Consider the following 26,714-nt stretch of genomic DNA (forward strand, 5'->3'; position numbering starts at 1 on the left):
AGATAGATAGATAGATAGATAGATAGATAGATAGATAGATAGTATAAATAGTATTTATAGAGAAATGGCAGTTATAACCACGCTTTGCTCACATAAGCATGAAGCCGAAACACCAGCCTGAAGATGACGAGTGAGACCTCGTCGAAACATCGCCTAGATACTTTCAACCTTACACGGGAAAAGACCCGAATATGCCAAAACCTACATACCTATACCCATGAAAACCTACACACACACACACACACACACACACACACACACACACACACACACACATATATATATATATATATATATATATATATATATATATATATATATATATATACGCCCTCATCACGCCTAGTAAGCAAGAAACTGTGCGTACAATCACGATGAGAAGAAATTCTGCATTGTGTGAAAATAAATCAGGAGGGAAGAGGATCAGGGGTGGGCTGCTGGGGGTTCGCAGGGGTTCGGGAGAACCTGTAGCTAAGATTCTTTGCAGTTCAGAGAACCTCCCAAATACCATTCCTGGCTGGCCCCGCCCACCCCTCCCCTCCCAGGAGTCCCCACATGGCCCATTTTGGATGCAGATAAGTGCAGGGCGCGCATGGAGGAATCGGAGAGGGCAAAAGCGGGCCTACCGGAAGTTCAGGAAGGCCAGAAACAGGGGCCTCCAGAACTTCAACTTCCCGGAGGCTCGAGGAAAGCCTCCAGAGCCCGGGGAGGGCAAAAATGACCTCCTCCTATGATGCAGGAGGCTGACTAGGCCACGCCCACCATGGCCACGCCCACCCAGCAACCAGGCAGAGAACCCCTTGCTAAAATTTTTGAAGCCCATCCCTGAGGAGGATACACAGATAAGATTTTTTGGGGGGGTGGGTGGGTGGGAAGGCAGGAACAGCCACAGCAAAATCCATCACACACAGAGTGCTAGAATGTAAGTCAACGACGCATGCCTCGGTTCTGCCCAGTGTGATTTGTTTTGGGGTAAATCACAACCAAAACACACACAAGAACGTTATCAGTTAACATCGGGCCAGCAGAAACAAACTTTAAAAAAAAAAGAAAGAAAAGTGGGGGAATAACTGGTTAAGGAAGATTAACCGGTCAAGCAGGCAAGAAGAGGTCAAGCCAACTGGACTGGATACTGAAATAATATTCAAGAGCATGTTTGAAAAGGCCTCCAAGGTATTCGTAGAAAAGGGACCTTCAGATTTTCTGGGACAGAGAAGGCACTGGAGTTAGGAAGGAGGAAACCCATGTCATAAAAATATCCCAACGAAGGAACAAGAGACAGTAGCACAATAAACAATTCTTACTCTAAGATTATTTCATCAGCAATTCAGAACAGGAAGAGCCAACAAGAAGTGGGCCATGAAAATATTTACAGATCCCTCACATCCAGGACATAAACTGTTTCAACTCCTACCCTCAAAACGACGCTATAGAGCACTGCACACCAGAACAACTAGACACAAGAACAGTTTTTTCCCGAAGGCCATCACTCAGCTAAACAAATAATTCCCTCAACACTGTCAAACTATTTACTAAATCTGCACTATTATTAATCTTCTCATCGTTCCCATCACCAATCTCTTTCCACTTATGACTGTATGACTGTAAATTTGTTGCTGGCAATCCTTATGATTTATATTGATATATTGACCATCATTTGTGTTGTAAATGTTGTACCTTGATGTACCTTGATGATCTTTTCTTTTATGTACACTGAGAGCATATGCACCAAGACAAATTCCTTGTGTGTCCAATCACACTTGGCCGATAAAAAATTCTATTCTATTCTATATCAACGACCCATTGCAATGAGGTCCACAGTCATAGCTGAGTCCAGGAAGGCTCTGAGCTCATCCCCAGACTCATTCTTTTTATAATTTTCTGCATGCATTTCACAACTTACTTCCTTGTTTTTTCTTACTGACAGTCTCCACATATACCCATGTAAAGCTAAAAGTAAAGGTTCCCCTCGCACATATGTGCTAGTCGTTCTCGACTCTAGGGGGCGGTGCTCATCTCCATTTCAAAGCCAAAGAGCCAGCACTGTCTGAAGACGTCTCCGTGGTCATGTGGCCGGCATGACTCAATGCCAAAGGCTCACGGAACGCTGTTCCCTTCCCACCAAAGATGGTCCCTATTTTTTCTACTTGCCTTTTTTTTTTACGTGCTTTCGAACTGCTAGGTTGGCAGAAGCTGGGACAAGGAACGGGAGCTCACCCTGTTATACGGCAGTACTAGGGATTCGAGCTGCCGACCTTTCGATCAACAAGCTCAACGTCCTAGCCCCTGAGCCACCGTGTCCCTATATATATACCCGTGTACCAGTAGTAAAATCTGAACCAGTTTACTACTGGTTCGCTGGCTGCACATGTGCACCACGCACCAAATGCGAGGTGTGCACGCTAAAAGGAGGCATGGGGTAAGTAGGACGGCGCGTGGGGAGGGTGGATCATCTGTGGCACGCAGTCTTTTTCTTTACTTTTAAAAGCATTTTTTTTACAACCTCTTCGGGTGGTTGCAAAAAAATGCTTTTAAAAGTAAAAAAAAAAGGCTCTGATGATCACGCGGCTCAGCTAGGAAACAACTCCGTTGTTTCCTATTTAAGGTCTGTTTCTACCCCAGCAACTTTTCTTTTCTTTTTTCTTTTTTTCTTTTTCTTTTTTTGAAAAGTTTAGGATTTTACGAAGCACCGTGATTCATTGGGCAGCGAGTCAGAAGCCTCACATAAAGTTGTTGAGTGCGCACTTAACAGGTACCGTCATCGCCTTCTGGAATGTCTTCGCTTCTCAAGAGACATTTTTGCTGCCTGGCACTTGCGCAACTCCGTCGTTGACAGATAGCATCTCTGCCTCCCTTTTCTGAACAAATCAAGAGGGCAAATCTATTTTTAATAACACTCAAACAAAAGGTGAAGGAGCGAGACAAGAATTCCGGAGCGGGAACTTTCCAAACTGCAAGAGTCTTCCCCGTGTAAGAATTTGCAGGAGCTATCAAACGGGGAAGAACGTTGTGAAATTTCAGTTCGGTTGAGATGCTCCTTTTGACAGAGGGCAGTCCATTCTTTTCTTGAAAGCCTCCAGGGATGAAGCTCCCACAACTTCCAAAGGCAACTTCTGTTCCATCAGTTGACTGTTCTCACTGTCAGAAAATTTCTCCTCATTTCCAGGTTGAATCTCTCCTTGAGTTGAATCTTTCCTTGATCAATTTCCATCCATTATTCCTTGTCTGGCCTTCAGGTGCTTTGGAAAGTAGTTTGACCCCCTTCCTCCTCTCTGTGGCAGCCCCTCAAATATTGGAAGACTGCTATCCTGTCTCCCCTGGTCCTTCTCTTCAGTAGACTAGCCAGGCCCAGTTCCTGCAACGGTTCATTGTATGTTTTAGCCTTCAGTCTCCTAATCATCTTGGTTACAGATTAACAGAGTTAGAAGGGACCTTGTAGGTCATCTAGTCCAACCCTCCCCCCTTGCCCAAGCAAGAGACCTTATACCACTTCTGACAGATGGCAATCCAGTCCCTTCTTGAAAGCCTCCAGTGATGAAGCTCCCATAACTTCCAAAGGTAACTTCTGTTCCAAGGATTGATTGTTCTCACTGTCAGAAAATTTCTCCTCATTTCCAGGTTGAATCTCTCCTTGATCAGTTTCCATCCATTATTCCTTGTCTGGCCTTCAGGTGCTTTGGAAAACAGCTTGACCCCCTCTTGTGTGTGGCAGCCCCTCAAGTATTGGAAGACTGCTATCGTCTCCCCCCTGGTCCTTCTCTTGACTAGACTAGCCATACAACCTGTTCATCATGTTTCACCCTCCAGTCCCCAAATCAACTTCCTTGCCCTTCTCTGCACTCTTTCTAGAGTCTCAACTTCTTTTATTTCCCTTGGGAACAGCCTATCCCTGACGCCAACATTCAAATCACCGTGAGCCGTTTTCATGAGGTCTAGAAACCTGCGTTATCTGCATCAGGCCAGAGTCCACTTTGTAATGGTTTTACCGATTGGAAGTGTTTGCCGTTCAACCACACCGTTTGTGTTCTACCTCGTGGCGTGTCTTTGTTTTATTCTGTTTAGACATTTCTCATGTTAACGTTAGCTAGCCAGAATCTCTTGTTCCCCGAGCTGGGGAGCCACATCCATCAAATCAGTCAGTGGGTAAACAAGCCAGCTTCTTGTTAGTTCTTGGAAGCCGAGCAGGTTGCTGGGGAACGGAGAAATCCGTTGTGCTTCTGACTTGTTGGTGAGTCTCCCGAGAGATATCTCCTTTTAACGGAGAATAAGAACGCAGAGTCGATGCTGAAGGCCTTAGCCTGCTCTAACACAAGCGCTCCGAGATTCTCTCTCTCTTTTTTGTGTGCCAACTATTAAATCAGTTGAGAAAAAGTTCTTCTCGTTTGCAAGTAGAATTTCCCGCAAAAGGCCTCAGCTAAAGAAGGGGAACTTATCTATTGAAATATTGAATAATTCAACAATCGAAGATTATAACGTAGCAGATAAATATGTATTATTAGTAGAACCAGGGGTGGGGGGTTCGCAGGGGTTCGGGAGAACCTCTCGCTAAGATTCTGTGCAGTTCGGAGAACCCCCCAAATCCCACTCCTGGCTGGCCCCGCCCACTCTACCCCGCCCCTCTCTATGTGGCCTGTTTTGGATGCAGGTAAGTGCAAGGCGCGCACAGAGGCTTGGGGAGGGTGAAAAACAGGAAGTTCGGGAAGGCTGGAAACAGGGGCCTCTGATGGCAAAGCTTTGACATTACCGCGTGCCAGAAGTAGCACCGCGAAATCATCCTGCGAGGTATCCGCGGCCCCGCTGAGCTTCGTGCACAGAGGAGCGCCGATACCCGGAAGAGCAACGGTCCATCGCGCATGCGCGAGCCGGCACCCGAACACCCGAATACCAGCATGGAAACCCACCCGATGAACAGCTGGACATTGTGCATGCGCACGATGTCACTCCGGAAGTTTGGGTGCCGGCCTGCACACGCGTGACGAAATGCCGCTCTTCCGGAGTCCGCTGCTCCCGCGCTCACCATTGTGCGTATGATCCCAGGAACGCAAAACGTGGAATAGGAGCCTGTGAGGCCGAGCATTCATTGTGGGATGGTTTTGCATGCCGCTTCTGGCACATGTGCCATAGGCTCTCCGACGCTCGGCTATAGGCTAATCAAAGCTATCATTTTAAACTGTATTTTATTCCGATTTCATTTTAAATCGCACTTGATTCCAATTCCCATTTTAAATGGTGTTTATCAGATTTTTAGTAATAATTTGCACCTGGCACTCTGCACTTCAGTATGGCCCGAGGGCCAATCGATAAAGTAAAAGTAAAGGTATGTTTGTAAAAAAAATTTTTTAAAAAAACCTGAATTTAAAAAAAGAAAGAAAGAAAGAAGGGGAACTATTCTACTTATAAGAACTTATTTCTTATTAAGAAAATGTTGGATAACCGTCTGTCTGAGATGGTGTAGGGTTTCCTGCCTGGGCAGGGGGTTGGACTAGAAGGCCTCCAAGGTCCCTTCCAACTCTGTTGTTGTTGTTGTTGTTGTTGTTGTTGTTGTTGTTGTTGTTGTTGTTACGGAGCAACCTGATAAGCAAACATGTATTTTTGGGCAGGTCATGGGATGCACGCACACCGTAGAGGTCGGCCTGTTCTACAAGCATCCCCTGGAGAAATTTCCTCCCTTGAAAGTTAGGAAAAGCTGGGCTGGTTCACACACGTGGGTACCAAATACAAACAGTGACGTTCTCCACCTGAAACAGGTGAGGCGGGAGAGAGGGTCAAAGTCAGGGCTGGCAGGACTTTCCACCGACGTCACCGGCAATGGTCTGCAAACAACGAATGCTGTTTGGAGCTTAGCAGCGCAGCCTTGATTATTTCAAGGCTACGTTCTTTTCCGCTCCGGAACCTTCTGGAAGACTTCGGTGAAGTATGGTTTAGTTTATACTAATAATAACAACAAGAGTTGGAAGGGACCTTGGAGGCCTTCTAGTCCAACCCCCTGCCCAGACAGGAAACCCTACACCATCTCAGACAGATGGTTATCCAACATCTTCTTAAAAATTTCCAGTGTTGGGGAATTTACAACTTCTGCAGGCAAGTTGTTCCACTGATTAATTGTTGTTTAGTTTAGTTTATTGCCATTGCGCGTGGTATGGTACAACGAAATTAAATGCCGTCTTCGGTGCACATTACAACTATAAAAATAAACACACAAACATACGTCCTTTACATTCTATATCCATGATGGCGGACCTATGGCACGCGTGCCAGGTTGGCCACGCGAGCTCAGCTCCAGGGCACATGCGTACACCAGCCAGCTGATTTTCGGGCCTTCTGGGCCACCCAGAAGTAGGGAAACAGGCTGTTTCCTGCCTCCAGAGGGCCTGGGAGGGTGGAGAAGGCCCATTTTTTGCTCTCCCCAGGCTCCAGAGCCTCTCTAGGGGTCTGGGGAGAGCAAAAAACAGGCCTTCCGGTGCCACCGGAAGTCAGCAAATGGGCTGTTTCCAGCCCCTGGAGGGCGTCTAGGGGGGTGGACAAGGCCGTTTTTGCCCTCCCCCGGCTCCTAGAGAGGCTTAAAAACGTTTTAAAAAGCTACCAGTTCAGGTGAACCAGTAGTAAAAAAAACCTACCGGTTCATACGAACTGGTATTTCTGACAATCAGCTGTGCCGCGTGATTTATTTTCGCTAGAAAGCAGGAAATCCTGCTTTCTATCGAATCTAAATTGCACGGCACAGGTGGTTCCCCCCCTTCGCTGTTCTACTTACCTCGTTAAGCCTTCTTTTTCCACGCGAAGCATGCATGTGTACATGTTTGCTGCGCACCGTGCATTTTGCGGGCAGCGAACCGGTGGCAATCCACGGATGGACTTCACCACTGCCTTAGAGGGACACGCAGAAGGAGGAAATCGGCTACAATGCTCTCCCCAATGGCATCTCATCTGGAGCTCTGGAAAACTATCATCTCAACACATCTGAAAGAGGCCACACTGGAGAAAGTTGGCTTTCTCTAAGTGCTCTCAAACCATCACAATGTGTTTTCTCACCACTATAGACATCTCAAGGGAGATGCTCACTGGCTAAGACACTAAGATCGGCACTTCAGCGGTTCAAATCCCTAGTGCCGCGTAATGGGGTGTTGTTGTTAGTTGCAAAGTCATGTCCAACCCATCGCGACCCCATGGACAATGTTCCTCCAGGCCTTCCTGTCCTCTACATCCTCTGGAGTCCATTTAAACTCATGCCTACTGCTTCAGTGACTCCATCCAGCCACCTCGTTCTCTGTCGTCCCTTTCTTCTTTTGTCCTCAATTGTTCCCAGCATTAGGCTCTTCTCCAGTGAGTCCTTCTTTCTCATTAGGTGGCCAAAGTATTTGAGTTTCATCTTCAGGATCTGGCCTTCTAAAGAGCAGTCAGGGTTGATCTCCTCTAGAATTGACTTGTTTGTTCGCCTTGCAGTCCAAGGGACTCGCAGGAGTCTTCTCCAGAACCAGAGTTCAAAGGCCTCCATTCTTTGGTGCTCAGCCTTTCTTATGGTCCAACCTTCACAACCATACTGGGAAAACTGGGAAAACCAGAGCCTTGACTATACGCACTTTTGTTGGCAGGGTGATGTCTCTGCTTTTTAGTACGCTGTCTAGATTTGCCATGGCTTTCCTCCCCAGGAGCAAGCGTCTTTTAATTTATTGGCTGCAGTCCCCATCTGCGGTGATCTTCTGCCAAACCTAGCAGTTTTTTTTTATTTGCATTTATATCCCGCCCTTCTCCAAAGACTCAGGGCGGCTTACACTATGTCAAGCAATAGTCTTCATCCATTTGTATATTATATACAAAGTCAACTTATTGCCCCCAACAATCTGGGTCCTCATTTTACCTACCTTATAAAGGATGGAAGGCTGAGTCAACCTTGGGCCTGGTGGGGCTTGAACCTGCAGTAATTGCAGGCAGCTGCTGTTAATAACAGACTGTCTTACCAGTCTGAGCCACAGAGGCCCAGTTTGAAAGCTGGTTAAAAAAAGGCAACTAGAAAAATAGGGACCACCTTTGTTGGGAAGGGAACAGCGTTTTGTGCGCCTTTGGCATTGAGTCATGCCAGCCACATGACCACGGAGACGTCTTTTTTTTTAAATTTTTTATTTGCATTGATATCCCGCCCTTCTCCGAAGACTCAGGGCGGCTTACACTATGTTAAGCTATAGTCTTCATCCATTTGTATATTATATACAAAGTCAACTTATTGCCCCCAACAATCTGGGTCCTCATTTTACCTACCTTATAAAGGATGGAAGCCTTAGTCAACCTTGGGCCTGGTGGGACTAGAACCTGCAGTAATTGCAGGCAGCTGTGTTAATAGACTGTTTTACCAGTCTGAGCCACAGAGGCCCTGTCTTCAGACAGCACTGGCTCTTTGACTTGAAACGGAGAGGAGCACCGCCCCCTAGAGTCAGGAACGACTAGCACATATGCACGAGCGGGACCTTTACCTTTACCTATAGACATCTCCATAGAGTTGGGGTTTTGTTTTGCTTTTTTGCATAACGGGTCCTAGCTTTGATCATCGAAAGCCAACCATTTGTGCCTTGAGTTAGGGCTCCGGTTTGCTTCATTTGAGGGCCCCGTTGGTGTGTCTCCTTGGCTAGCCGTGGTATTTTCATGGAATGCACCAGGCTCGCCTTGAAGTAAACACGCACAGGCCTGTCTGCTCGGGCGAGAAACTCTTTGAACTGTGAAGACCAGATTCTGTGAAGAGAGACCTGGGCGTCCCTAAACAACACCTACAGAATTATATAAGCCGACAAGATTGCATTCCTTGCGCAGCCAAACAGGACGCCCGGCATGTATTTTGAGAGATGATTCACTCCAAAATACGGGCCAGAGGGCAACAGAGAGAATTTAATTATGTCCTGTCAAAGAGGAAGACTAGGGAAGTGCTCAGTCATCCAGGTCATGGTTGCCCCAAAGATGCAAGGCAGCTGGGCTTTAACACAGACTCATCCCCAACAGCCTGTGCTTGACTTCAAGAGTGAAGGGACCCAGAACAGAAAATATCCTGCAGCCAAGAAGGCTCCACACCTATTTGCACCACTCAGGTGAACCCCGAAGACACAGACAGACGTCCAAGTGGCCTCCACGACTTTCTAAAAGAATGCAAACGACCAGCTGTCTGCAAGGAGTAGAAATCCTTCCATTCTCCAGCCGTCCAGTCAGAGGTCATCGTCAAACATCTTCAAAGAAAAACCAGAAAGTCCAGTTGCACTTTTAGGACAACCACGACCTGGATGATTGAGAAACTCCATAAGACATTTAGCTGTGCATCCAGAGCTGAAGAAGCTTCTTGGATGGGAAGCGAAACGCCTTCAATAGAAAGAACAAGAAAGTCCAGTTGCTGTTGTGACCCAGGCCCAAGTAGGTAGTAGGAAACTCAGTCGGTGTAAAAACAAACAAACTTTATTATCACAGCTGAGAATTAACTCATTCCCAGCATAGTTCAACTAAATTAAAGCAAATTCCTCCCAACACAAATTCCTCAGTCCTATCACCAACCTTGGTCCAATTAGGCAAACTGCCAAAGGCCTTTCTTGGCCAAAGTTCAGAAGACACTGATACGAAACAAATCGGTTCTGTGGGTGTGGCTTGGTGGGTGTGGCAGAGGAAGGATACTGCAAAATCTCCATTCCCATCATACTCCAAGGGAAGGATACTGCAAAATCCCCATTCCCTTCCCACTATTGGGGGAAGGATATTGCAAAATCTCCATTCCCATCCCACTCTGGGGCCAGCCAGAGGTGGTATTTGCCAGTTCTCCAAACTACTCAAAATTTCCACTACCGGTTCTCCAAACTCCTTAAAAATTCCGCTACCGGTTCTCCAGAACCTGTCAGGACCTGCTGGATTTCACCCCTGGTTTCACATTATGCTACTACCGGTTCACCACGCGCGCGCACGCTCATTTTGTGCATGCGTGCGCCCGCTTTCCGCACACGCGCCTGGCCTTCCGTGTATGTGTTTTGCTCGCGTGCCTTCTGCACATGCGCCTGGCCTCGAAAACGTGCCTAAATAGGATGGCACACAGCTGGGGTGGGTGGGCAGGCCCACTCGCGATTTCTGCTACCAGTTCGGACGAACCCATCTGAACCGACTGAATAGCATCTCTGGTTGGGATAAGCAGACCTCCAAGGTCCCTCCCGACTCTGTTATTCTGAGATTCTAAACCCCTTCCTCCCACTTCAGAAATAACCCTAATCTATATCACCAGAAGGAGACACGGTGGCTCAGGGGCTAGGACGTTGAGCTTGTCGATCGAAAGTTTGGCAGTTCGGCGGTTTGAATCCCTAATGCTGCCGTGTAACGGGGTGAGCTCCCGTGACGTGACCCAGCTTCTGCCAACCTAGCAGTTTCGAAAGCACGTAAAAATGCAAGTAGGAAAAATAGGGACCACCTTTGGTGGGAAGGGAACAGCGTTCCGTGAGCCTTTGGCGTTGAGTCATGCTGGCCACATGACCACGGAGACGTCTTTGGACAGCGCTGGCTCTTCGGCTTTGAAATGGAGATGAGCACTGCCCCCTAGACTCGGGAACAACTAGCACATAAGTGCGAGGGGAACCTTTACCTTTATATCATCAGAGACTCAGAAGAATGACCATTGTGGACAGATTGGTGAGGTTTCCGAGAAGTCTTCTTTCCTCTTGTCCTTGGATGGACAATTTTGCAAGTTTATAGGCGTTCAGGAGGCTTCAGAAGGCCGATTATCTCCTCCTTGGCAAAGGGTCAATGAGGCAGGAACCAACATCAAGCATCCAAGGGCATTCATCATTCCAATTAGCATTTCAAAACATCAAAAGAACTGCAAGGAATTTTGACAAGGAGTCTTCTTAAGTAGGAAGGCAGCCAGAAGATCTGGGTAGGAAGTGAGTTTTGGATAAAATGGCCCTCAAAGTTTGGGCTAGCTCTCAGCTTCTCCAAATCATTCAAAGCAAGGACACCCAGATTTATTTATTCGATTTTTTTTTAGAATAGAGTAGAGTAGAGTAGAGTAGAGTAGAGTAGAGTAGAGTAGAGTAGAGTAGAGTAGAGTAGAGTAGAGTAGAGTAGAGTAGAGTAGAGTAGAATAGAATAGAATAGAATAGAATAGAATAGAATAGAATAGAATAGAATAGAATAGAATAGAATTCTTTATTGACCAAGTGTGATTGGACACACAAGGAATTTGTCTTGGAGCATAGGCTCTCAGTGTAGAAAAGATAAGATAAAAGAAAAGATACGTTCATCAAGAATTCTAAGGTACAACTTCATGATAGTCATAGGGTACAAATAAGCAATCAGGAAACGATCGATATCAATATAAATCGTTAAGGATACAAGCAACAAGGTTACATAAGTGGGAGGAGATGGATGATGGGAACGATGAGAAGATTAACAGTAGTGCAGACTTAGTGAATAGTTTGACAGTGTTGAGGGAATTATTTGTTTAGCAGAGTGATGGTGTTTGGGAAGAAACTGTTCTTGTGTCTAGTTGTTCTGGTGTGCAGTGCTCTGTAGCGTCCTTTTGAGGGTAGGAGTTGAAACAGTTTATGTCCAGGATGTGAGGGGGTCTGTAGATATTTTCCCTATTTCATAATTTACTGCTCTTTTGACCCGTGTGTGTTCAGCATTTCATGGCCCCAGCCACAGGAAGCTATAAATCCATAAATGAATCAGATCAATAAGATAAAAAATAAAAGCTAGGATCACGTGAACCCGGCTTGGTCGGCAACATCCATTACCGCAAAACAAGTCAGCTGACATCCCGATGCGTCTGGCAGGTCATTTTGCATTTCAGAATCCTTGCTCTCTTTTAGACAGCCCCAAAGGAAGAAAAATAAGGTGATGAGCTAGCAACCTACAAATGTTTGTGGTTGTGTGTGCAGGTGTATGCCTGTGTTCATGCCAAGGATGGGGAGTTTTAGCATTTCATAAATGAATTCAGGGCAATTCTCCTTAATTCCAGGTTGCTTCTCTCTTTTAGTTTCATAACATAACATAACATAATAACAGAGTTGGAAGGGACCTTGGAGGCCTTCTAGTCCAACCCCCTGCCCAGGCAAGAAACCCTACAGCACTTCAGACCAATGGTTATCCAACATTTTCTTAAAAGCTTCCAGTGTTGGAGCATTCACAACTTCTGCAGGCAAGTTGTTCCACTTATTGATTGTTCTAATTGTCAGGAAATTTCTCCTTAGTTCTAAGTTGCTTCTTTCCTTGATTAGTTTCCATCCATTGCTTCTTGTCCTGCCCTCAGGTGCTTTGGAGAATAGCTTGACTCCCTCTTCTTTGGGGCAGCCCCTGAGATATTGGAAGACTGCTATCATGTCTCCCCTAGTCCTTCTTTTCATTAAACTAGACATACCCAGTTCCTGCAACCGTTCTTCATATGTTTTAACCTCCAGTCCCCTAATCATCTTTGTTTCCAACCGTTGCTTCTTGTCCTGCCTTCTGGTGCTTTGGAGAATAGGTTCACCCATCCTCCCGCAGGCAAACCTGGGGGGAATAACAGTTTAGCAGAATTGGAAGGGACCTTGGAGGTCTTCTAGTCCAGGGGTCTTCAACCTTGGCAACTTTAAGACTTGTGGACTTCAACTCCCAGAATTCTGGGAGTTGAAGTCCACAAGTCTTAAAGTTGCCAAGGTTGGACACCCCTGTAATCTAGTCCAACCCCCAACTCAAGCAGGAGACCATTCCAGACAAATGGTTGTCCAATCTCTTCTTACAAACCTCCAGTGATGGAGCACCCACAACTTGTGGAGGCAAGCCGTTCCACTGACGGATTGTTCTCACCGTCAGGAAGTTTTCCTTAATTCCAGGTTGCTTCTCTCCTTGATTTAGTTTCCATCCGTTGCTTCTTGTCCTGCCCTCGGGTGCTTTGGTGAACAAGTTGACCCCCTTCTTCTTTGGGGCAGCCCCTTAGATATTGGAAGGTTGCTATCACATCATCCCTGGTCCTGTTCATTCAACTAGACCTACCCAATTCCAGCAACCGTTCTTCGGATGTTTTCGCCTCCAGTCCCCTAATGATCTTGGTTGCTTTTCTCTGAACTCTTTCTAGATGTTGAGATGTTGATCTCCTTTTGATCGTGGTGACCAAAAGAAATGAAGCTCCGGGATGGGACAAACCTCACCAGTCACTCTCTTGAGAAATGGGTGGCAACTTTGTGAGGGCATCTGTTGTGACTCCAGCCCCCGAACCTGGCCCCATGCCCGAAAGTGACTCCGAGAGTGAGGGGGAAGGGCCGGTAAGGTTTACCTCGGAAGCATCGATTCCTTTGGCTCGGCTCCAGGAGCCAGAACCAGACCAGTCAGAGGACGTAAGGAAGCCGTCATCCCCTGATTCCTCCCTTCCCCAGGCTACGCCTTCAGACCCAGCTGATAATAATAATCAAGCTTGGCTTGACCCGCACTTCAGAAGATTAGGGAGCCGGTATCATCAAAAGGAAGGGTGGGGCAGGAGCTCCACCCCACAGGATATATAAGGAGCTTTGGGACTGCTCTCACTCCACGGGAAGCAAAAGTTTAGCTGATCTGTTTCAAAAAGAGCTGAAAGTCTTGCTACGTGAGTCATTTGTTTGAACTTTGGCAGGCAGCTGCAATTTCTCTGCCAGGACCGATAAGAGCTGTGAATCCACTGGCTGAAGGCCAGCTCATGGGTCTGAAGTGGGGAAGGAGACAGAACAGCATCCATGGAACCTTTTCCAGTGTCTCCACCACAACAGTTGGGAAGCAAACTTACGGGACCGCCTGCTGCCACCGGTGGCCTCCCATCGACCAGTGCGCTCCCATAGAGAGGGTCTCCTCAGGGTGCCGTCAGCCAGACAATGTCGGCTGGCGACCCCCAGGGGGAGGGCCTTCTCTGTGGGGGCCCAAGCCCTCTGGAACGAACTACCTCCAATGTTGCGCCAGCTCTCTGACCTCCGAACCTTCCGGCGTGAGCTGAAGACTCTTTTATTTCGTTGAGCAGACTAGCCTAATAGTTTTTTATAGTTTTAATCAGTTTTTTAATGGGATTTAGCAAATTTTTACAATTTCGGCCAATTTAAAATTAGTTTTTTAAAATTGTTCTTAACTTTTGTATTATTGTTTTTTACTTGGCTGTAAACCGCCCTGAGTCCTTCAGGAGAAGGGCAGTATAAAAGGGCCGTGGTGGCTCAGGCTGTAAGAAGCCTGTTATTAAAACACAGCAGCCTGCAATTACTGCAGGTTCAAGCCCGGCCCAAAGTTGACTCAGCCTTCCATTTGGCCCTTTGAAGAGTGGTGGACTTCAACTCCCAGAATTCCCCAGCCAGCAACTTGCTCATATTTATAGCTCATGCTGGCTGGGGAATTTTGGGAGCTGAAGTCCACCACTCTTCAAGGGGCCAAGTTTGGACACCCCTGCTTTATAAGGTAGGTAAAATGAGGACCCAGATTGTTGGGGGGGCAATAAGTTGACTTTGTAAATATACAAATAGAATGAGACTATTGCCTTACACACTGTAAGCCGCCCTGAGTCTTCGGAGAAGGGCAGGATATAAATGTAAAAAAAAATAAATTGAAATAATAAATGAATAAATAAATAAATAAACAAACAAACAAACAAACAAACAAACAAACAAACAAACAAACAAACAGCCGCAGATTTCTCCGTATCTTTTTGATCTGGTTCTCTTGTTCTCTTCTTTGAAGGACGCCTACCACAATCTGGCTGGAGGCCTATATATAAACCTGCTGTTTCCTAGGTTTCTCATGAAAAGTTAAGACAGGCCGTATGGCATCTTGTACGGAGGCCAGGTTCTTCCTCCAAAGAAGCCACCGCTGATTTATGGCCTTCATTAGATAGCCACGGTTGCCGACTTTCTCCCCAAAAAATCTCGGGGGGTATTTCACCCCTGTCTCTGCGGCATCATTGTTGAAAAAAAAATCCTCAGATTGGGATCCAGGCTCAAAGTTGAGGAAGAAAGAACAGAGCGAGCCATGCTGGTGGAAGGATGCCCCTGAGTATCCTGCTACATTTTGCTGCAGTATATATGACCTTCTCCTCGGATGGCCTCTTCGCTGTGGTTGCAAATAACACAACGAAAGCGAAAGACGATGCTTGAATGAAGTGCTTCAGCTGTCACAACAGCAACCCCCCCACATGATTCAGAGAGGGTTGAAGGATTCCACAGTCGGAGCCACAAGATTTCTAACCTGCCTAAAGAACGCAAAAGCCTTCCGTTCTCAAAACAGCCGAATGTTTTTTTTCAGGAAACCAAAGGGGGGAAAAAAGTGGCAGTCCAAAGAATTGGAGTGATATAGGAGAAGGACGCACAAGTAAACTCCTATCCCAAAAATCTACCCCAGTAATGAGAAAAGGTAGACCAGTTATTGTTTTTTAAAAGGCATGCTTGGAACTGACTTGCACAGGGAAACTGGAATTTAAAGTTACATGGACAGAGAAATAGGAAATAAATCTGGAATAAGGAATCAAAAATAGTCAAGATCCTAGAAGAGAAAGCTTTGTAACCAACATAATGAAGAAAGACAGACCTTTGATGGTATCTAATTATTATTTTTTAAAAAGCACGTTTGAAACTGACTTGCACAGGGAAACTGGAATTCAGAGTTATACGGACAAAGAAATATTTAGGAGAATAAATCTGAAATAAGGGGTCAGAAATGATCAAGATTCTACAAGAGAAAGCTTTGCAACCAACATAATGAGGAAAGGTAGACCTTTGGCCATTGCAATTATTATTTTTTAAAAGGCATGCTTGAAACTGACTTGCACAGGGAAACTAGAATTCAAAGTTACACAGAGAAATGTTTAGGAGAATAAAACTGAAAGAAGGGGTCAAAAATAGTCAAGATTCTAGAAGCAGCAGCTTTGTAATCAACAGAATGAGGAAAGACAGACCTTTAATGATTATAATTATTGTTTTTTTAAAAGGCATGCTTGAAACTGACTAGCACAGGGAAACTGGGGTTCAAAGTTACATGGACAGAGAAATAAATATTTAGGAAATAAATCTGGAATAAGGAATCAAAAATAGTCAAGATCCTAGAAGAGAAAGCTTTGTAACCAACATAATGAAGAAGGGTAGACATCTGAGCATTGTCATTATTATTTGAAACTGACTAGCACAGAGAAGCTGGAATTCAAAGTTACACAGACCGAGAAATATTTAGGACAATACATCTGAAAGAAGAGGTCAAAAATGCTCAAGATTCTAGAAAAGAAAGCTTTGCAACCAACATAATGAGGAAAAGTAGACGTTTGACCATCGTAATTATTATCATCATTATTATTATTATTTAAAAAGCATACTTGAAACTGACTAGTGCACAGAAGCTGGTCTCTGGAATTCAAAGTTACATGGACCAAGAAATATTTAGGAGACTAAAACTGAAATAAATGGTCCAAAATTTGTCAGGATCGTAGAAGAGAAAACTTCGTAAATGCTTTGCAGGACTGACTGACAAGCGTCCCACGAAGACATTTCAAAAGTATCCTGCAGAAGTCACCGCCAGAGGTGAGATAGATTAAAAAAAACACCACAATTTCCTTTGTGTCTTGGGCCCAAGTAATACATACAAAGGAGGGAAGTGAAAGCAACAAGCGCAATTAGTCCAGTATGAATTCCAGATGTGCACCTGCAAGATTTGCAAAGCTGGCCTTAAAATGCAACGGCTGCACGTCGCTTGGCCGAAAGAAAACCGGGGAACAAAGAAAGCCAGACGCTGCACCATGTTGGTCAGGTTAAACGCAGAAAAATATTCCAAATTCATGTCCTACGTAAGCCAGGATCTTAAGAATAGAATAGAATAGAATAGAATTTTTATTGGCCAAGTGTGATTGGACACACAAGGAATTTGTCTTGGTGCAGATGCTCTCAGTGTACATAAAAGAAAAGATACGTTCATCAAGGTACAACATTTACAACACAATTGATGGTCAATATATCAATATAAATCATAAGGATTGCCAGCAACAAGTTATAGTCATACAGTCATAAATGGAAAGAGATTGGTGATGGGAACGATGAGAAGATTAATAGTAGTGCAGATTCAGTAAATAGTTTGACAGTGTTGATGGAATTATTTGTTTAGCAGAGTGATGGCCTTCGGGGAAAAACTGTTCTTGTGTCTAGTTGTTCTGGTGTGCAGTGCTCTATAGCGTCGTTTTGAGGGTAGGAGTTGAAACAGTTTATGTCCAGGATGCGAGGGATCTGCAAATATTTTCACGGCCCTCTTCTTGATTCGTGCAGTATACAGGTCCTCAATGGAAGGCAGGTTGGTAGCAATTATTTTTTCTGCAGTTCTAATTATCCTCTGAAGTCTGTGTTTTTCTTATTGGGTTGCAGAACCGAACCAGACAGTTATAGAGGTGCAAATGACAGACTCAATAATCACACCATACAAAGGATCCGTTTGGGGAGTGGGGGATGACAAAAAAACAAACTGCACTTGATTCATGTAGCGACGAAACTACTTTTGAAGTCATTTTTGAAAAGTGTGAAGAAGGTATTACAACCAAGGGAGGGAAACTCGGTGGCTGCCGCATCCGAGCGCCATTTCAAATCTATCCAAGAAAGCGATGAGAAAAAGTTTTGAGTTTTGAAAACATCGAAGTTCTCGCATTTATTATGGAAGGTTCCAGAAGAACAAAAAGGTCACCCTGAGTTTTAACAGTGTGCTTGGGGCTGAGTTTTTTTCGTAGACACAAGAACAGTTTTTTTCCCGAAGGCCATCACTCTGCTAAACAAATAATTCCCTCAACAATGTCAAACTATTTACTAAATCTACACTACTATTAATCTTCTCATCGTTTCCATCACCAATCTCTTTCCACTTATGACTGTATGACTTTTTGTTGCTATCATTAAGGGTTAAATTGCAACCTATGACCATCATTTGTGCTGTAAATGTTGTACCTTGATGAAGGTATCTTTTCTTTTATGTACACTGAGAGCATACGCACTAAGACAAATTCCTTGTGTGTCCAATCACACTTGGCCAATAAAAAAATTCTATTCTATTCTATTCTATTTATGGTCAACAAAACAGATTGTAAAAGAGAGCATTAAAGAACAGAATCAGAAAACTACTCACATCTATAAATGTTTCTCTTACACATAATCAGCAGGACCAACCACTGTGGCTGACACAACAAACCAGAGTTAACCCAAAGTTGTTTTTTCAAGAGGCAGCTGGATTTCCTTTGGGTTTTTTCCCTTGAAGATGTTTCGCTTCTCTTCCAAGAAGCTTCTTCCGTTGTAACTGAACATAAATCCGTCCATTCCCCCACTATCCAGTCAGACCTGAAGAAGCTTCTAGGAGGAGAAGCGAAATATCTTCAAGGAAAAACAAAGAAAACCCAGTTGCCTCTAGAAAAAGCAACTTAGGGGGCAACCATGACCTGGATGGCTGAGAATCTCCAGAGACATTTAGCAGGTGCCAGAACCGAAGAAGCTTCTTGGAGGAGAAGCGAAACATCTTCAAAAGAAAAGAAAAAAACCCCAAGTTGCCTCCTGAAAAAAAGGCCCCTTTGGGACAACCATGGACGACTGAGAATCTCTACAGACTTTTAGCTATACAATTTGGGATGGAATGGTGTGGGAGGAGGAATGGCTTTCCAGAGAAAAATTCCAGACGACAGGAACCAAGAGGACTATCTGAGGACACAGATAAACTTCCAAGCGCTTGGTGTGCTAAAAGGATGCAGATGACTGATCTTGTCTGCAAGGGATATAAATCCTTTCATTCCCCACCATCCAGCCAGAGCTGAAGAAGCTCCTTGGAGGAGAAGCGAAATGCCTTCAAGGAAAAAAGAAAGCAAGTCTTGGGGACAACCATGACCTGGAGGACCGAGAATCTCCATAAACCAGAGTTAAAACATCCAGGGTGTAACAGAAGGAAAGGGGAGGAACCATTCCCACATTCTTCATCTTCCATAGCTTCCGGAGTCAGCGGGTGGATAAGAACATCATGGATGGTTCCCCTCCAAATGGACTGCTATTAAAACCCGGTTCTGAAAGGAAGAAAGGATACCTTCAGATGATAAAGGCGTCCATCACAAATGTCTCTGGAGGTTCTCAAGTCATCCAAGGTTGTCCCAAAGGTGTTTTTTTCAAGAGGCAACTGGACCTTCTGGTTTTTCTTTGAAGACGATTCGCTTCTCATCCAAGAAGCTTCTTCAGTTCTGGTGGAGGACGGGAGTCAGTCAGAACCGAAGAAGCTTCTTGGGTGAGAAACAAAACATCTTCAAGGAAAAATGAAGTCCAGTTGCCTCTTGAAAAAGCACCTTTTGGGACCGAATGTCTACGGAGATTCTCAGTCATCCATGGTTGTCTCAAAGGTGCTTTTTTCAAGAGGCAACTGGACTTCTTTTCTTTTTCCTTGAAGATATTTTGCTTCTCCTCCAAGGAGCTTCTTCAGCTCTGACTGGATGGTGGGGAAGGGAAGGATTTATATCCCTTGCAGACAGTTGATCATTTGCATCCTTTTTTGCAAGTCATTAAGGGCACTTGAAGGTTTATCTCAGGGTACCCTGAGTGGTGCAAAATGGGAGTGGAGCCTTCTTTTTATTTTTATTTTTTATTTATTTATTTATTTTTGTCATAACAATATATACAAGCATAACAGAAGATTATATAATATATAAACATATATATGAGGAGAAACAAGGTAATATAAACATATATATATATATATATATATGTTTTGACGAAGTCTCATTCGTCATCTTCAGGCTTCAGCCGTGCTTCTGGGAGCAAAAGAGAAGCACGAAGCCCAGAAGCACGAAGCTGAAGCCTGAAGATGACGAATGAGACTTCGTCGAAACGTCGCCAAGACACTTCCAATTCTACGTGGGAGAAAACCCGAATAACCAAAGACCTACATACAAACACCCGCGAAAACCTCAGAAAACATATATAATATATATATATATATAGGGGAAGAAACAATAGGACAGGAACAGTAGGCACGTTTGTGCTCTTATGCACACCCCTTAGAGTCCTCTTAGGAATGGGGTGAGGTCAACAGTGGATAGTTTTTGAATAAAGCTTTTGGGGTTATGAGAAGAGACCACAGAGTCAGGTAATGCATTCCAAGCGTAGATAATTCTGTTACAGAAATCGTGTTTTCTGCAATCTAAACTGGAGCGGTTGACATTGAGTTTAAATCTGTTGGTAGCTCTTGTGTTATTGTTATTGAAACTGAAGTAGTCATTGGCAGGAAGGACATTACAACGGATGATTCTATGAGCTAAACCCAGGTCCTGTCGAAGGCGACGAAGTTCCAAGTTTTCTAGACCCAGGATATCAAGTCTGGTGGAATAAGGTATTTTATTAGTTACGGAGGAGTGGAGAGCTCTTCTCGTAAAATACCTTTGGACACACTCAACTGTATTGATATCAGATATATGGTATGGGTTCCAGACAGGCGAGCTTGTCTTGGAACTGTTCTTCTTGGAGCAGTTCCAAGAAGGCTCCACGCCCATTCGCACCACTCAGGGGACCCTGAGGACACAGATAAACCTCAAAGTGGCGTCAACGACTCTCTAAAAGGATGCAAATGACCTGGTGACTTGCAAGGAGCATAAATCCTTCCCTTCCCCATTGTCATCCAGTCGGAGTTGAAGAAGCTTCATGGATGAGAAGCGAAATGTCTTCAAAGAAAAACCAGAAAGTCCAGCTGCCTCTTGAAAAAAGGACCTCTGGGGCATCCCTCACAGTTGCCACGACTTCGAAAAGTCGCAGGCCCCACCTAAATTTCCCAGTCTGCCACCCACGGAACAAAATTGGAAGACAACCTTGTAGCCAATGCAAACACGATAAATTGGCTTTAAGGCATCTGAGCAAAATTCAGGTTCAGGTCTGAACAGGTTTCTTTATCTAACAGCCCCAGTCCCTCTCTGGAGTTTATTTCTGGGCGGGTGACTTATTCTCCATCCCTCATAAATAATCGTCCATCACGAGGAATAATAATCTTATCAAACCTGCCAGGAGTTCTGCCAATTTTGCAAAAGAACCAGAAATCACAAAAGGAAAGGGAAGTGACTCAGGACGGCAGACAATGCCCTGGAAAATGAGACCAGATGTGAAAGGATGAGAAGATAGAGCAGGGCAGATCCAAGAGCAACCAGGAAGATGAGGGGACTGGAGGCTAAAATATACGATGAACGGTTGCAGGAACCGGGCCTGGCTAGTCTAGCGAAGAGAAGGACCAGGCGAGACATGACAGCAGCCTTCCAATATTTGAAGGGCTGTCAATATTTGCCAATACCTGCCAATATTTGAAGGGCTGCCACAGAGAGGAGGAAGGGGGTCAAGCTATTTTTCCAAAGCATCTGAAGGCCAGACAAGGAACAATGGATGGAAACTGAACAAGGAGAGTTTCAACCTAGAAATGAGGAGGAACTTTCTGACAGTGAGAGCAATGGAACAGAAGTTGCCTTCGGAAGTTGTGGGAGCTTCATCCCTGGAAGCTTTCAAGAAGAGACCGGACTGCCATCTGTCAGACATGATGTAGGGTCTCCTGCTTGGGCAGGGGGTTGGACTAGATGACCTACAAGGTCCCTTCCAACTCTGTTCATCTGTCTCCTACAGAAAATCAAAAAGCCACCTTCAATTTCATTTCCGCTTCCTGTTTTTGTTCTCCCAGGGACTCGGCTTCTGAATGGCTTCCTTAAATGAAGCTGTCAGATGACAATCACTTCTCCAAAGACAGAACAAGGCCTACGCCCTTCGGTTATCTTGGTCCGGTTGGGTTGAGCCTCAGTTCCCATAATTCTCTGCCTGCCAGGGCGATGCTAGCTTGGGAGCAGGAAGGTCCTTCTGGGTTACAAGGAAGATGGCCTTCACCTCACCAGCATCTGGTTTACTCCAGGCTCAACGCCAAAGGCGTAAACAAAAGGAGAGCGATAAGAAGGATTAGGAGAGAAACGACAATGTGTTTATTCATCTTATTGATGTTGAAAATAGCAACACTCTGGATGCCTTGGGCGGCCCAAACTACGAGGACAACGCCAAGGTTTCCGATTGGTCAGACTTTTAGTCCTATCTTTGCCCTTGTTCTTCTGGATGTCTGTGGAGATTCTCAGTCATCCAGATCAGAGGTCTCCAACCTTTAGTAACTTTAAGGCTTGTGGACTTCAACTCCCAGAGTTCCTCAGCCAGGAACTCTGGGAGTTGAAGTCCACAAGCCTTAAAAGTTACTAAGGTTGGAGACCCCTAATCCAGGTCATAACTTTCCCAAAATTGCTTTTCCTCCAAAGGCAACTGAAGTTTCTTTTCTTTTCTTTTTTTTTGAAGACGTTTTACTTCTCATCCAAGAAGGCTTCTTCAGTTCTGAAGAAGCTTCATCAGAACTGAAGAAGCTTCTGGGATGAGAAGCGAAACCTCTTCAAGGAAAAAAAAACCTTTTGAAAAACGACCTTCGTGACATTCTTCAGGAGGCTGGGTACCCCCTGAAGTATCAACCCCAAGGATTACCAACTCTTCACACGCCTTGCTCCCTCTTGAGAGCTTTCCAAAGCAACAGCACTTCACTTCACTACGCTTTCCCAATAAAGCTGGAAGGGACCTTGGAGGTCTTCTAGTCCAACCCCCTGCTCAAGCAGGAGACCCTACAACAATCCAGACAATCCAGGTTGTCCAATCTCTTCTTGAAAACCTCCAGTGATGAAGCACCCACAACTTCTGGAGGCAAGTCGTTCCACTAGTTGATTGTCCTCATTGTCGGGAAGTTTCTCCTTAATTCCACGTCGCTTCTCTCCTTGATTAGTTTCCATCCATTGTTTCTTGTCCTGCTCTTTGGTGCTTTGGAGAAGAGCTTGATTCCCTCTTCTTTGTGGCAGCCCCTCAAATCCTGGAATACTGCTATCATGTCCCCCCCCCAGTCCTTCTTCTCTCTAGACTAGCCAAACCCAAATCCTGCAACCGTTCTTCATATGTTTTAATCTCCTGGCCTTTGATTATCTTTGTTGCTCTTCTCTGCACTTTTTCCAAAGTCTCAACGTCTTTTTTTGTAATGCGGTGACCAGATGTTTCAGATGTGGCCTTACTATGGCTTTACAAAGCTTTATAAAGGTAAAGGTTCCCCTCGCACATACGTGCTAGTCGTTCCTGACTCTAGGGGGCGGTCCTCATCTCTGTTTCAAAGTCAAAGAACCAGCGCTGTCCAAAGACGTCTCCATGGTCCTGTGGCCGGCATGACTCAACGCCAAAGGTGCACACGGAACGCTGTGACCTTCCCACCAAAGGTGGTCCCTATTTTTCTACTTGCCTTTTTTTTTTACATGCTTTCGAACTGCTAGGTTGGCAGAAGCTGGGATAAGTCACGGGAGCTCACCCCGTTACGCGGCACCAGGGATTCGAACTGCCGAACCGCCGAACCTTTCGATCGACTAGCTCAGCGTCTTAGCCACTGAGCCCCCCCGTCCCTATAAACCTTTATAAAGCAGTACTAATACTTCATGTGATTTTGATCCTACATATACCAACCAACAGTATATTGGTTGTATAAACCTGTGGTTTATACCAGGGGTCTCCAACCTTGGCAACTTTAAGCCTGGTGGACTTCAACTTTGCTGGCTGGGGTATTCTGGGAGTTGAAGTCCTCCAGGCTTAAAGTTGCCAAGGTTGGAAACCCCTGGTTTATACAACCAATATACCACTTTAGAGCCCTCTCTGAGCAGTTGACAGAGTCAGCCTATTGCCCCCCCAGGTCCTCATTTTACCGACCTCAGAAGGACGGAAGGACGAGTCAACCTTGAACCGGTCAGGATGGTTCAACATGATTCTGAAGATACCGGATAAAAGCAAGGCTGTCCTCACAGCTTATATCGGATTACAAGTCCAGCTGTTCCCCCAGGTAACGTCCCACAGCGTTGTGCCCCGAAGGTTTTCCAGTGGGGAGGAAAGGTGGAAAACAACTCCACGCAAACGGAGATCCAACCGAAGCAGAATGGAATTTCCCCCTGGGACCTGCTGCCTTTTCACCCACTAAAGATCTGCCTATCTAACTGTATCGCCAACCTGGCGCCCTTCGGTTATGTTGGGCAGAAGCTCCCTTGGGGAAGGGTGGGATTCCATGCTGGGGAATGCAAAGATTCCCTTTTTCAGACGGCCAAATGAAGAGCGGGGAAAAAAAACCCTTGCCTTGGGAACCACCTGGGGAAAAAAAAACCCCTTGCAAGAGTGGGCTAAGCCAGCACCGAATGCAGAAATCTAGCAGATCAAAGCTCTTGCTGGCTTCAGTCTCCAGCAAGATTCTTTCTCCTCCTCACCTTAGTTTTTTTGTTACACACACACAACACACACACACACACACACACACACACACAAACACACACATACAAACGTGCCCTTCAGAGGAGCTGCCTCGCCGTTCCCAGTTCCCATTATCCACAGTCGGCTGAGGAAGATGGGGGCAGCCAGCCGAGGCCGCCAGAGCCTGGAAAAATCCTGCTGCCCCCTCCCCCACTCCCCTTAAGGACAACCCGATGGCCTTGACACCTCGTTCATCTACCCTGGGTACCCCCAAAAGCCAGGTCCATCCTGGGTACCCCCCAAAAGCTGCACCCAACATTTGACACCTTGTTCATCCACCCTGGGTACCCCCAAAATCCCCATCCACCCTGGGTAACCCCAAAAGCCATCTCCAGCCCTGCGTTCATCCACCCCAGGTACCCCCAAAAGCTGTGTCCACACTGGTTTCCCCCAAAAGCCGTATCCCCCCAAAAGCTACATCCATCTTGGGTACCCCCAAAAGCCGTCTCCAGCGCTGCATTCATCCAACCTGGGTAGCCCCCAAAAGCCACATCCATCCTGGGTACCTCCAAATGTCATCTCCAGCGCTGCGTTCATCTAACCTGGGTACCCCAAAAAACCATGTCCAGCCCTGCATTCAACCACCCTGGGTACCCCCAAAAGCCGTCTTCAGCACTGTTCATCCAACCCGGGTATCCCCAAAAACCACATCCAGCCCTGCATTCAACCACACTGGGTACCCACAAAAGCTGCATCCATTCTGGGTAGCCCCCAAAAGCCCTCTCCAGGCCCTGAATTCATCCATCCTGGATACCCCACAAAAACCATGTCCAGCCCTACATTCATCCACTCTGGGTACCCCCAAATGCCACATCTATCCTGGGTACCTCCAAATGCCATCTCCAGCGCTGCGTTCATCTAACCTGGGTACCCCAAAAAACCATGTCCAGTTCTGCATTCAACCACCCTGGGTACCCCCAAAAGCCACATCTATCCTGGGTACCCCCAAAAGCCGTCTTCAGCAATGTGTTCATCCAACCTGGGTATCCCCCAAAAACCACCTCCAGCCCTACATTCATCCACCCTGGATCCTCCCCTCCCCCATTCCAGCTTCGCTTTCGCCTCCGCTCACCTGCTCCGCTGTGGACCGGCGCGTCTTCCTCCTCTTCCCTTTCTTCCTCCTCTGCCGGCGAAGGAGGCCCATCAATTGGGGGGCCGGGGGTGTCCTCCGGCGGGGCAGGCGAGGCGGAAGCCGGAGGGGGCGAGGAAGGAGCCGGAGACGGCCAGGTGAGAGTCGGGGCCGGGCCGGGCGCGCTGTCAGTGTTTGGCTTGGGCGAGGCGGCCGGAGGCTCCCGAGTGGCGTTGGGCATCCAAGCTGCCAGGTCGTTCTCGCCGCTGCCTTCGGGCCGACGAGGCCAGCGGGGAGCGGGGGATGCCCGGCGAGAGCCGGCGGGACCGGCGGCGTCGCGGGGCTGCAAAGCGCAAGCCGAGCTCAGCCACACCATCAGCACCAGCACCACGGCCAGCATCATAGCGCGGCCGCCGCCCGGCCATCCAGCCCCGGAGGTTGGGGACCCCCGAATCCTAGCCCGAGACAGAGGGTGGGTGGGGGGCTGCCTCCGACGCTGCTACCGAGGCAGCTGCCAGGAGGGTCTCAGGCGCGGGCAGGAGCGAGCAGGCAGCCGGCTGGCGGGCAAGAGGCGAACCGGGACCACCATGGCATCTTTCTCCACCTCCTTTCGCCCCTTCCCTTCTTTCCCCCCTCTTTCTCTCCCTTCGCCTGCCCCCACTCCCCAATTTGCTAACAATGAAGGGGGCCAGCGGCCGCCTCCACCCACCCCACCCCACCCCACCCCCTCCGCCTCGCCCAGCCAGGCAGCGCCGGAGAAAGCGAGAGAAAGAAGGCGGCGAAGAAGAAGAAAAAAGAAAGCAGGAGCGCGAGAGAAGAAGAACGGAGGGCGACGGGCTGGAGAGCCAGCCAATGGGGAAACGGATGGGGCACGTGACCCGGCTCCACGAGGGGGGGGGCCCGCTCGGCCAATGGGCGAAGGGCTGCCAGGCTTTGAAGACCCGCCTCTCCCCCGGATCCCCGACAGCTGGAAGCCAAAAAAAAAGATGGGGGGGTTGCCGCCCGTTTCCCAAGCGACCAGGAGATGCTCGGCTCGGTGGCAGCGGCCGCAGCAGAAGCAGCAGCAGCAGCAAACAAAGGAGGATCGGGCCCCAGGCTCTCCCCCTTGTCCTCCCCTCCCCGCTCCAGCTTCAGCGTCGCTTCGGTTGCAATCCGGATTGAGAGGAGCGGAGTTTGTAACTCAAAGCGGCAAAGCTGCGCCCTCCGGCCGGGAGTTGCCTTTTCCTTCCAGCAGCGGGAGATCGTGGAAAGCTCTCTTCCCCGCCCCCCACCCCCGCCCCAACTCCTTCTTTTGGGGGGGTGGGGGAGGAAGACCCTCTGCCCATGCTCAGAGGAAG

The 26,714-nt window shown here is 46.8% G+C and overlaps 1 protein-coding gene across 1 annotated transcript in view; it reads right to left on the reverse strand.

Moving 5' to 3' along the window:
- MEGF9 (multiple EGF like domains 9) overlaps window positions 1-25,990 on the reverse strand; it is a 58,409-nt gene extending 32,419 nt beyond the window's left edge. Inside the window, exon 1 of the mRNA XM_058159130.1 lies at window positions 25,381-25,990. Coding sequence (XP_058015113.1) covers window positions 25,381-25,780 — 400 coding nt within the window. The 5' untranslated portion in view covers window positions 25,781-25,990. The remainder of the gene's footprint in view (window positions 1-25,380) is intronic.
- Window positions 25,991-26,714: the final 724 nt, after the last annotated feature.

This window comes from Ahaetulla prasina, chromosome 16, assembly GCF_028640845.1.
Source record: "Ahaetulla prasina isolate Xishuangbanna chromosome 16, ASM2864084v1, whole genome shotgun sequence".
Lineage (NCBI taxonomy): Eukaryota > Metazoa > Chordata > Lepidosauria > Squamata > Colubridae > Ahaetulla > Ahaetulla prasina.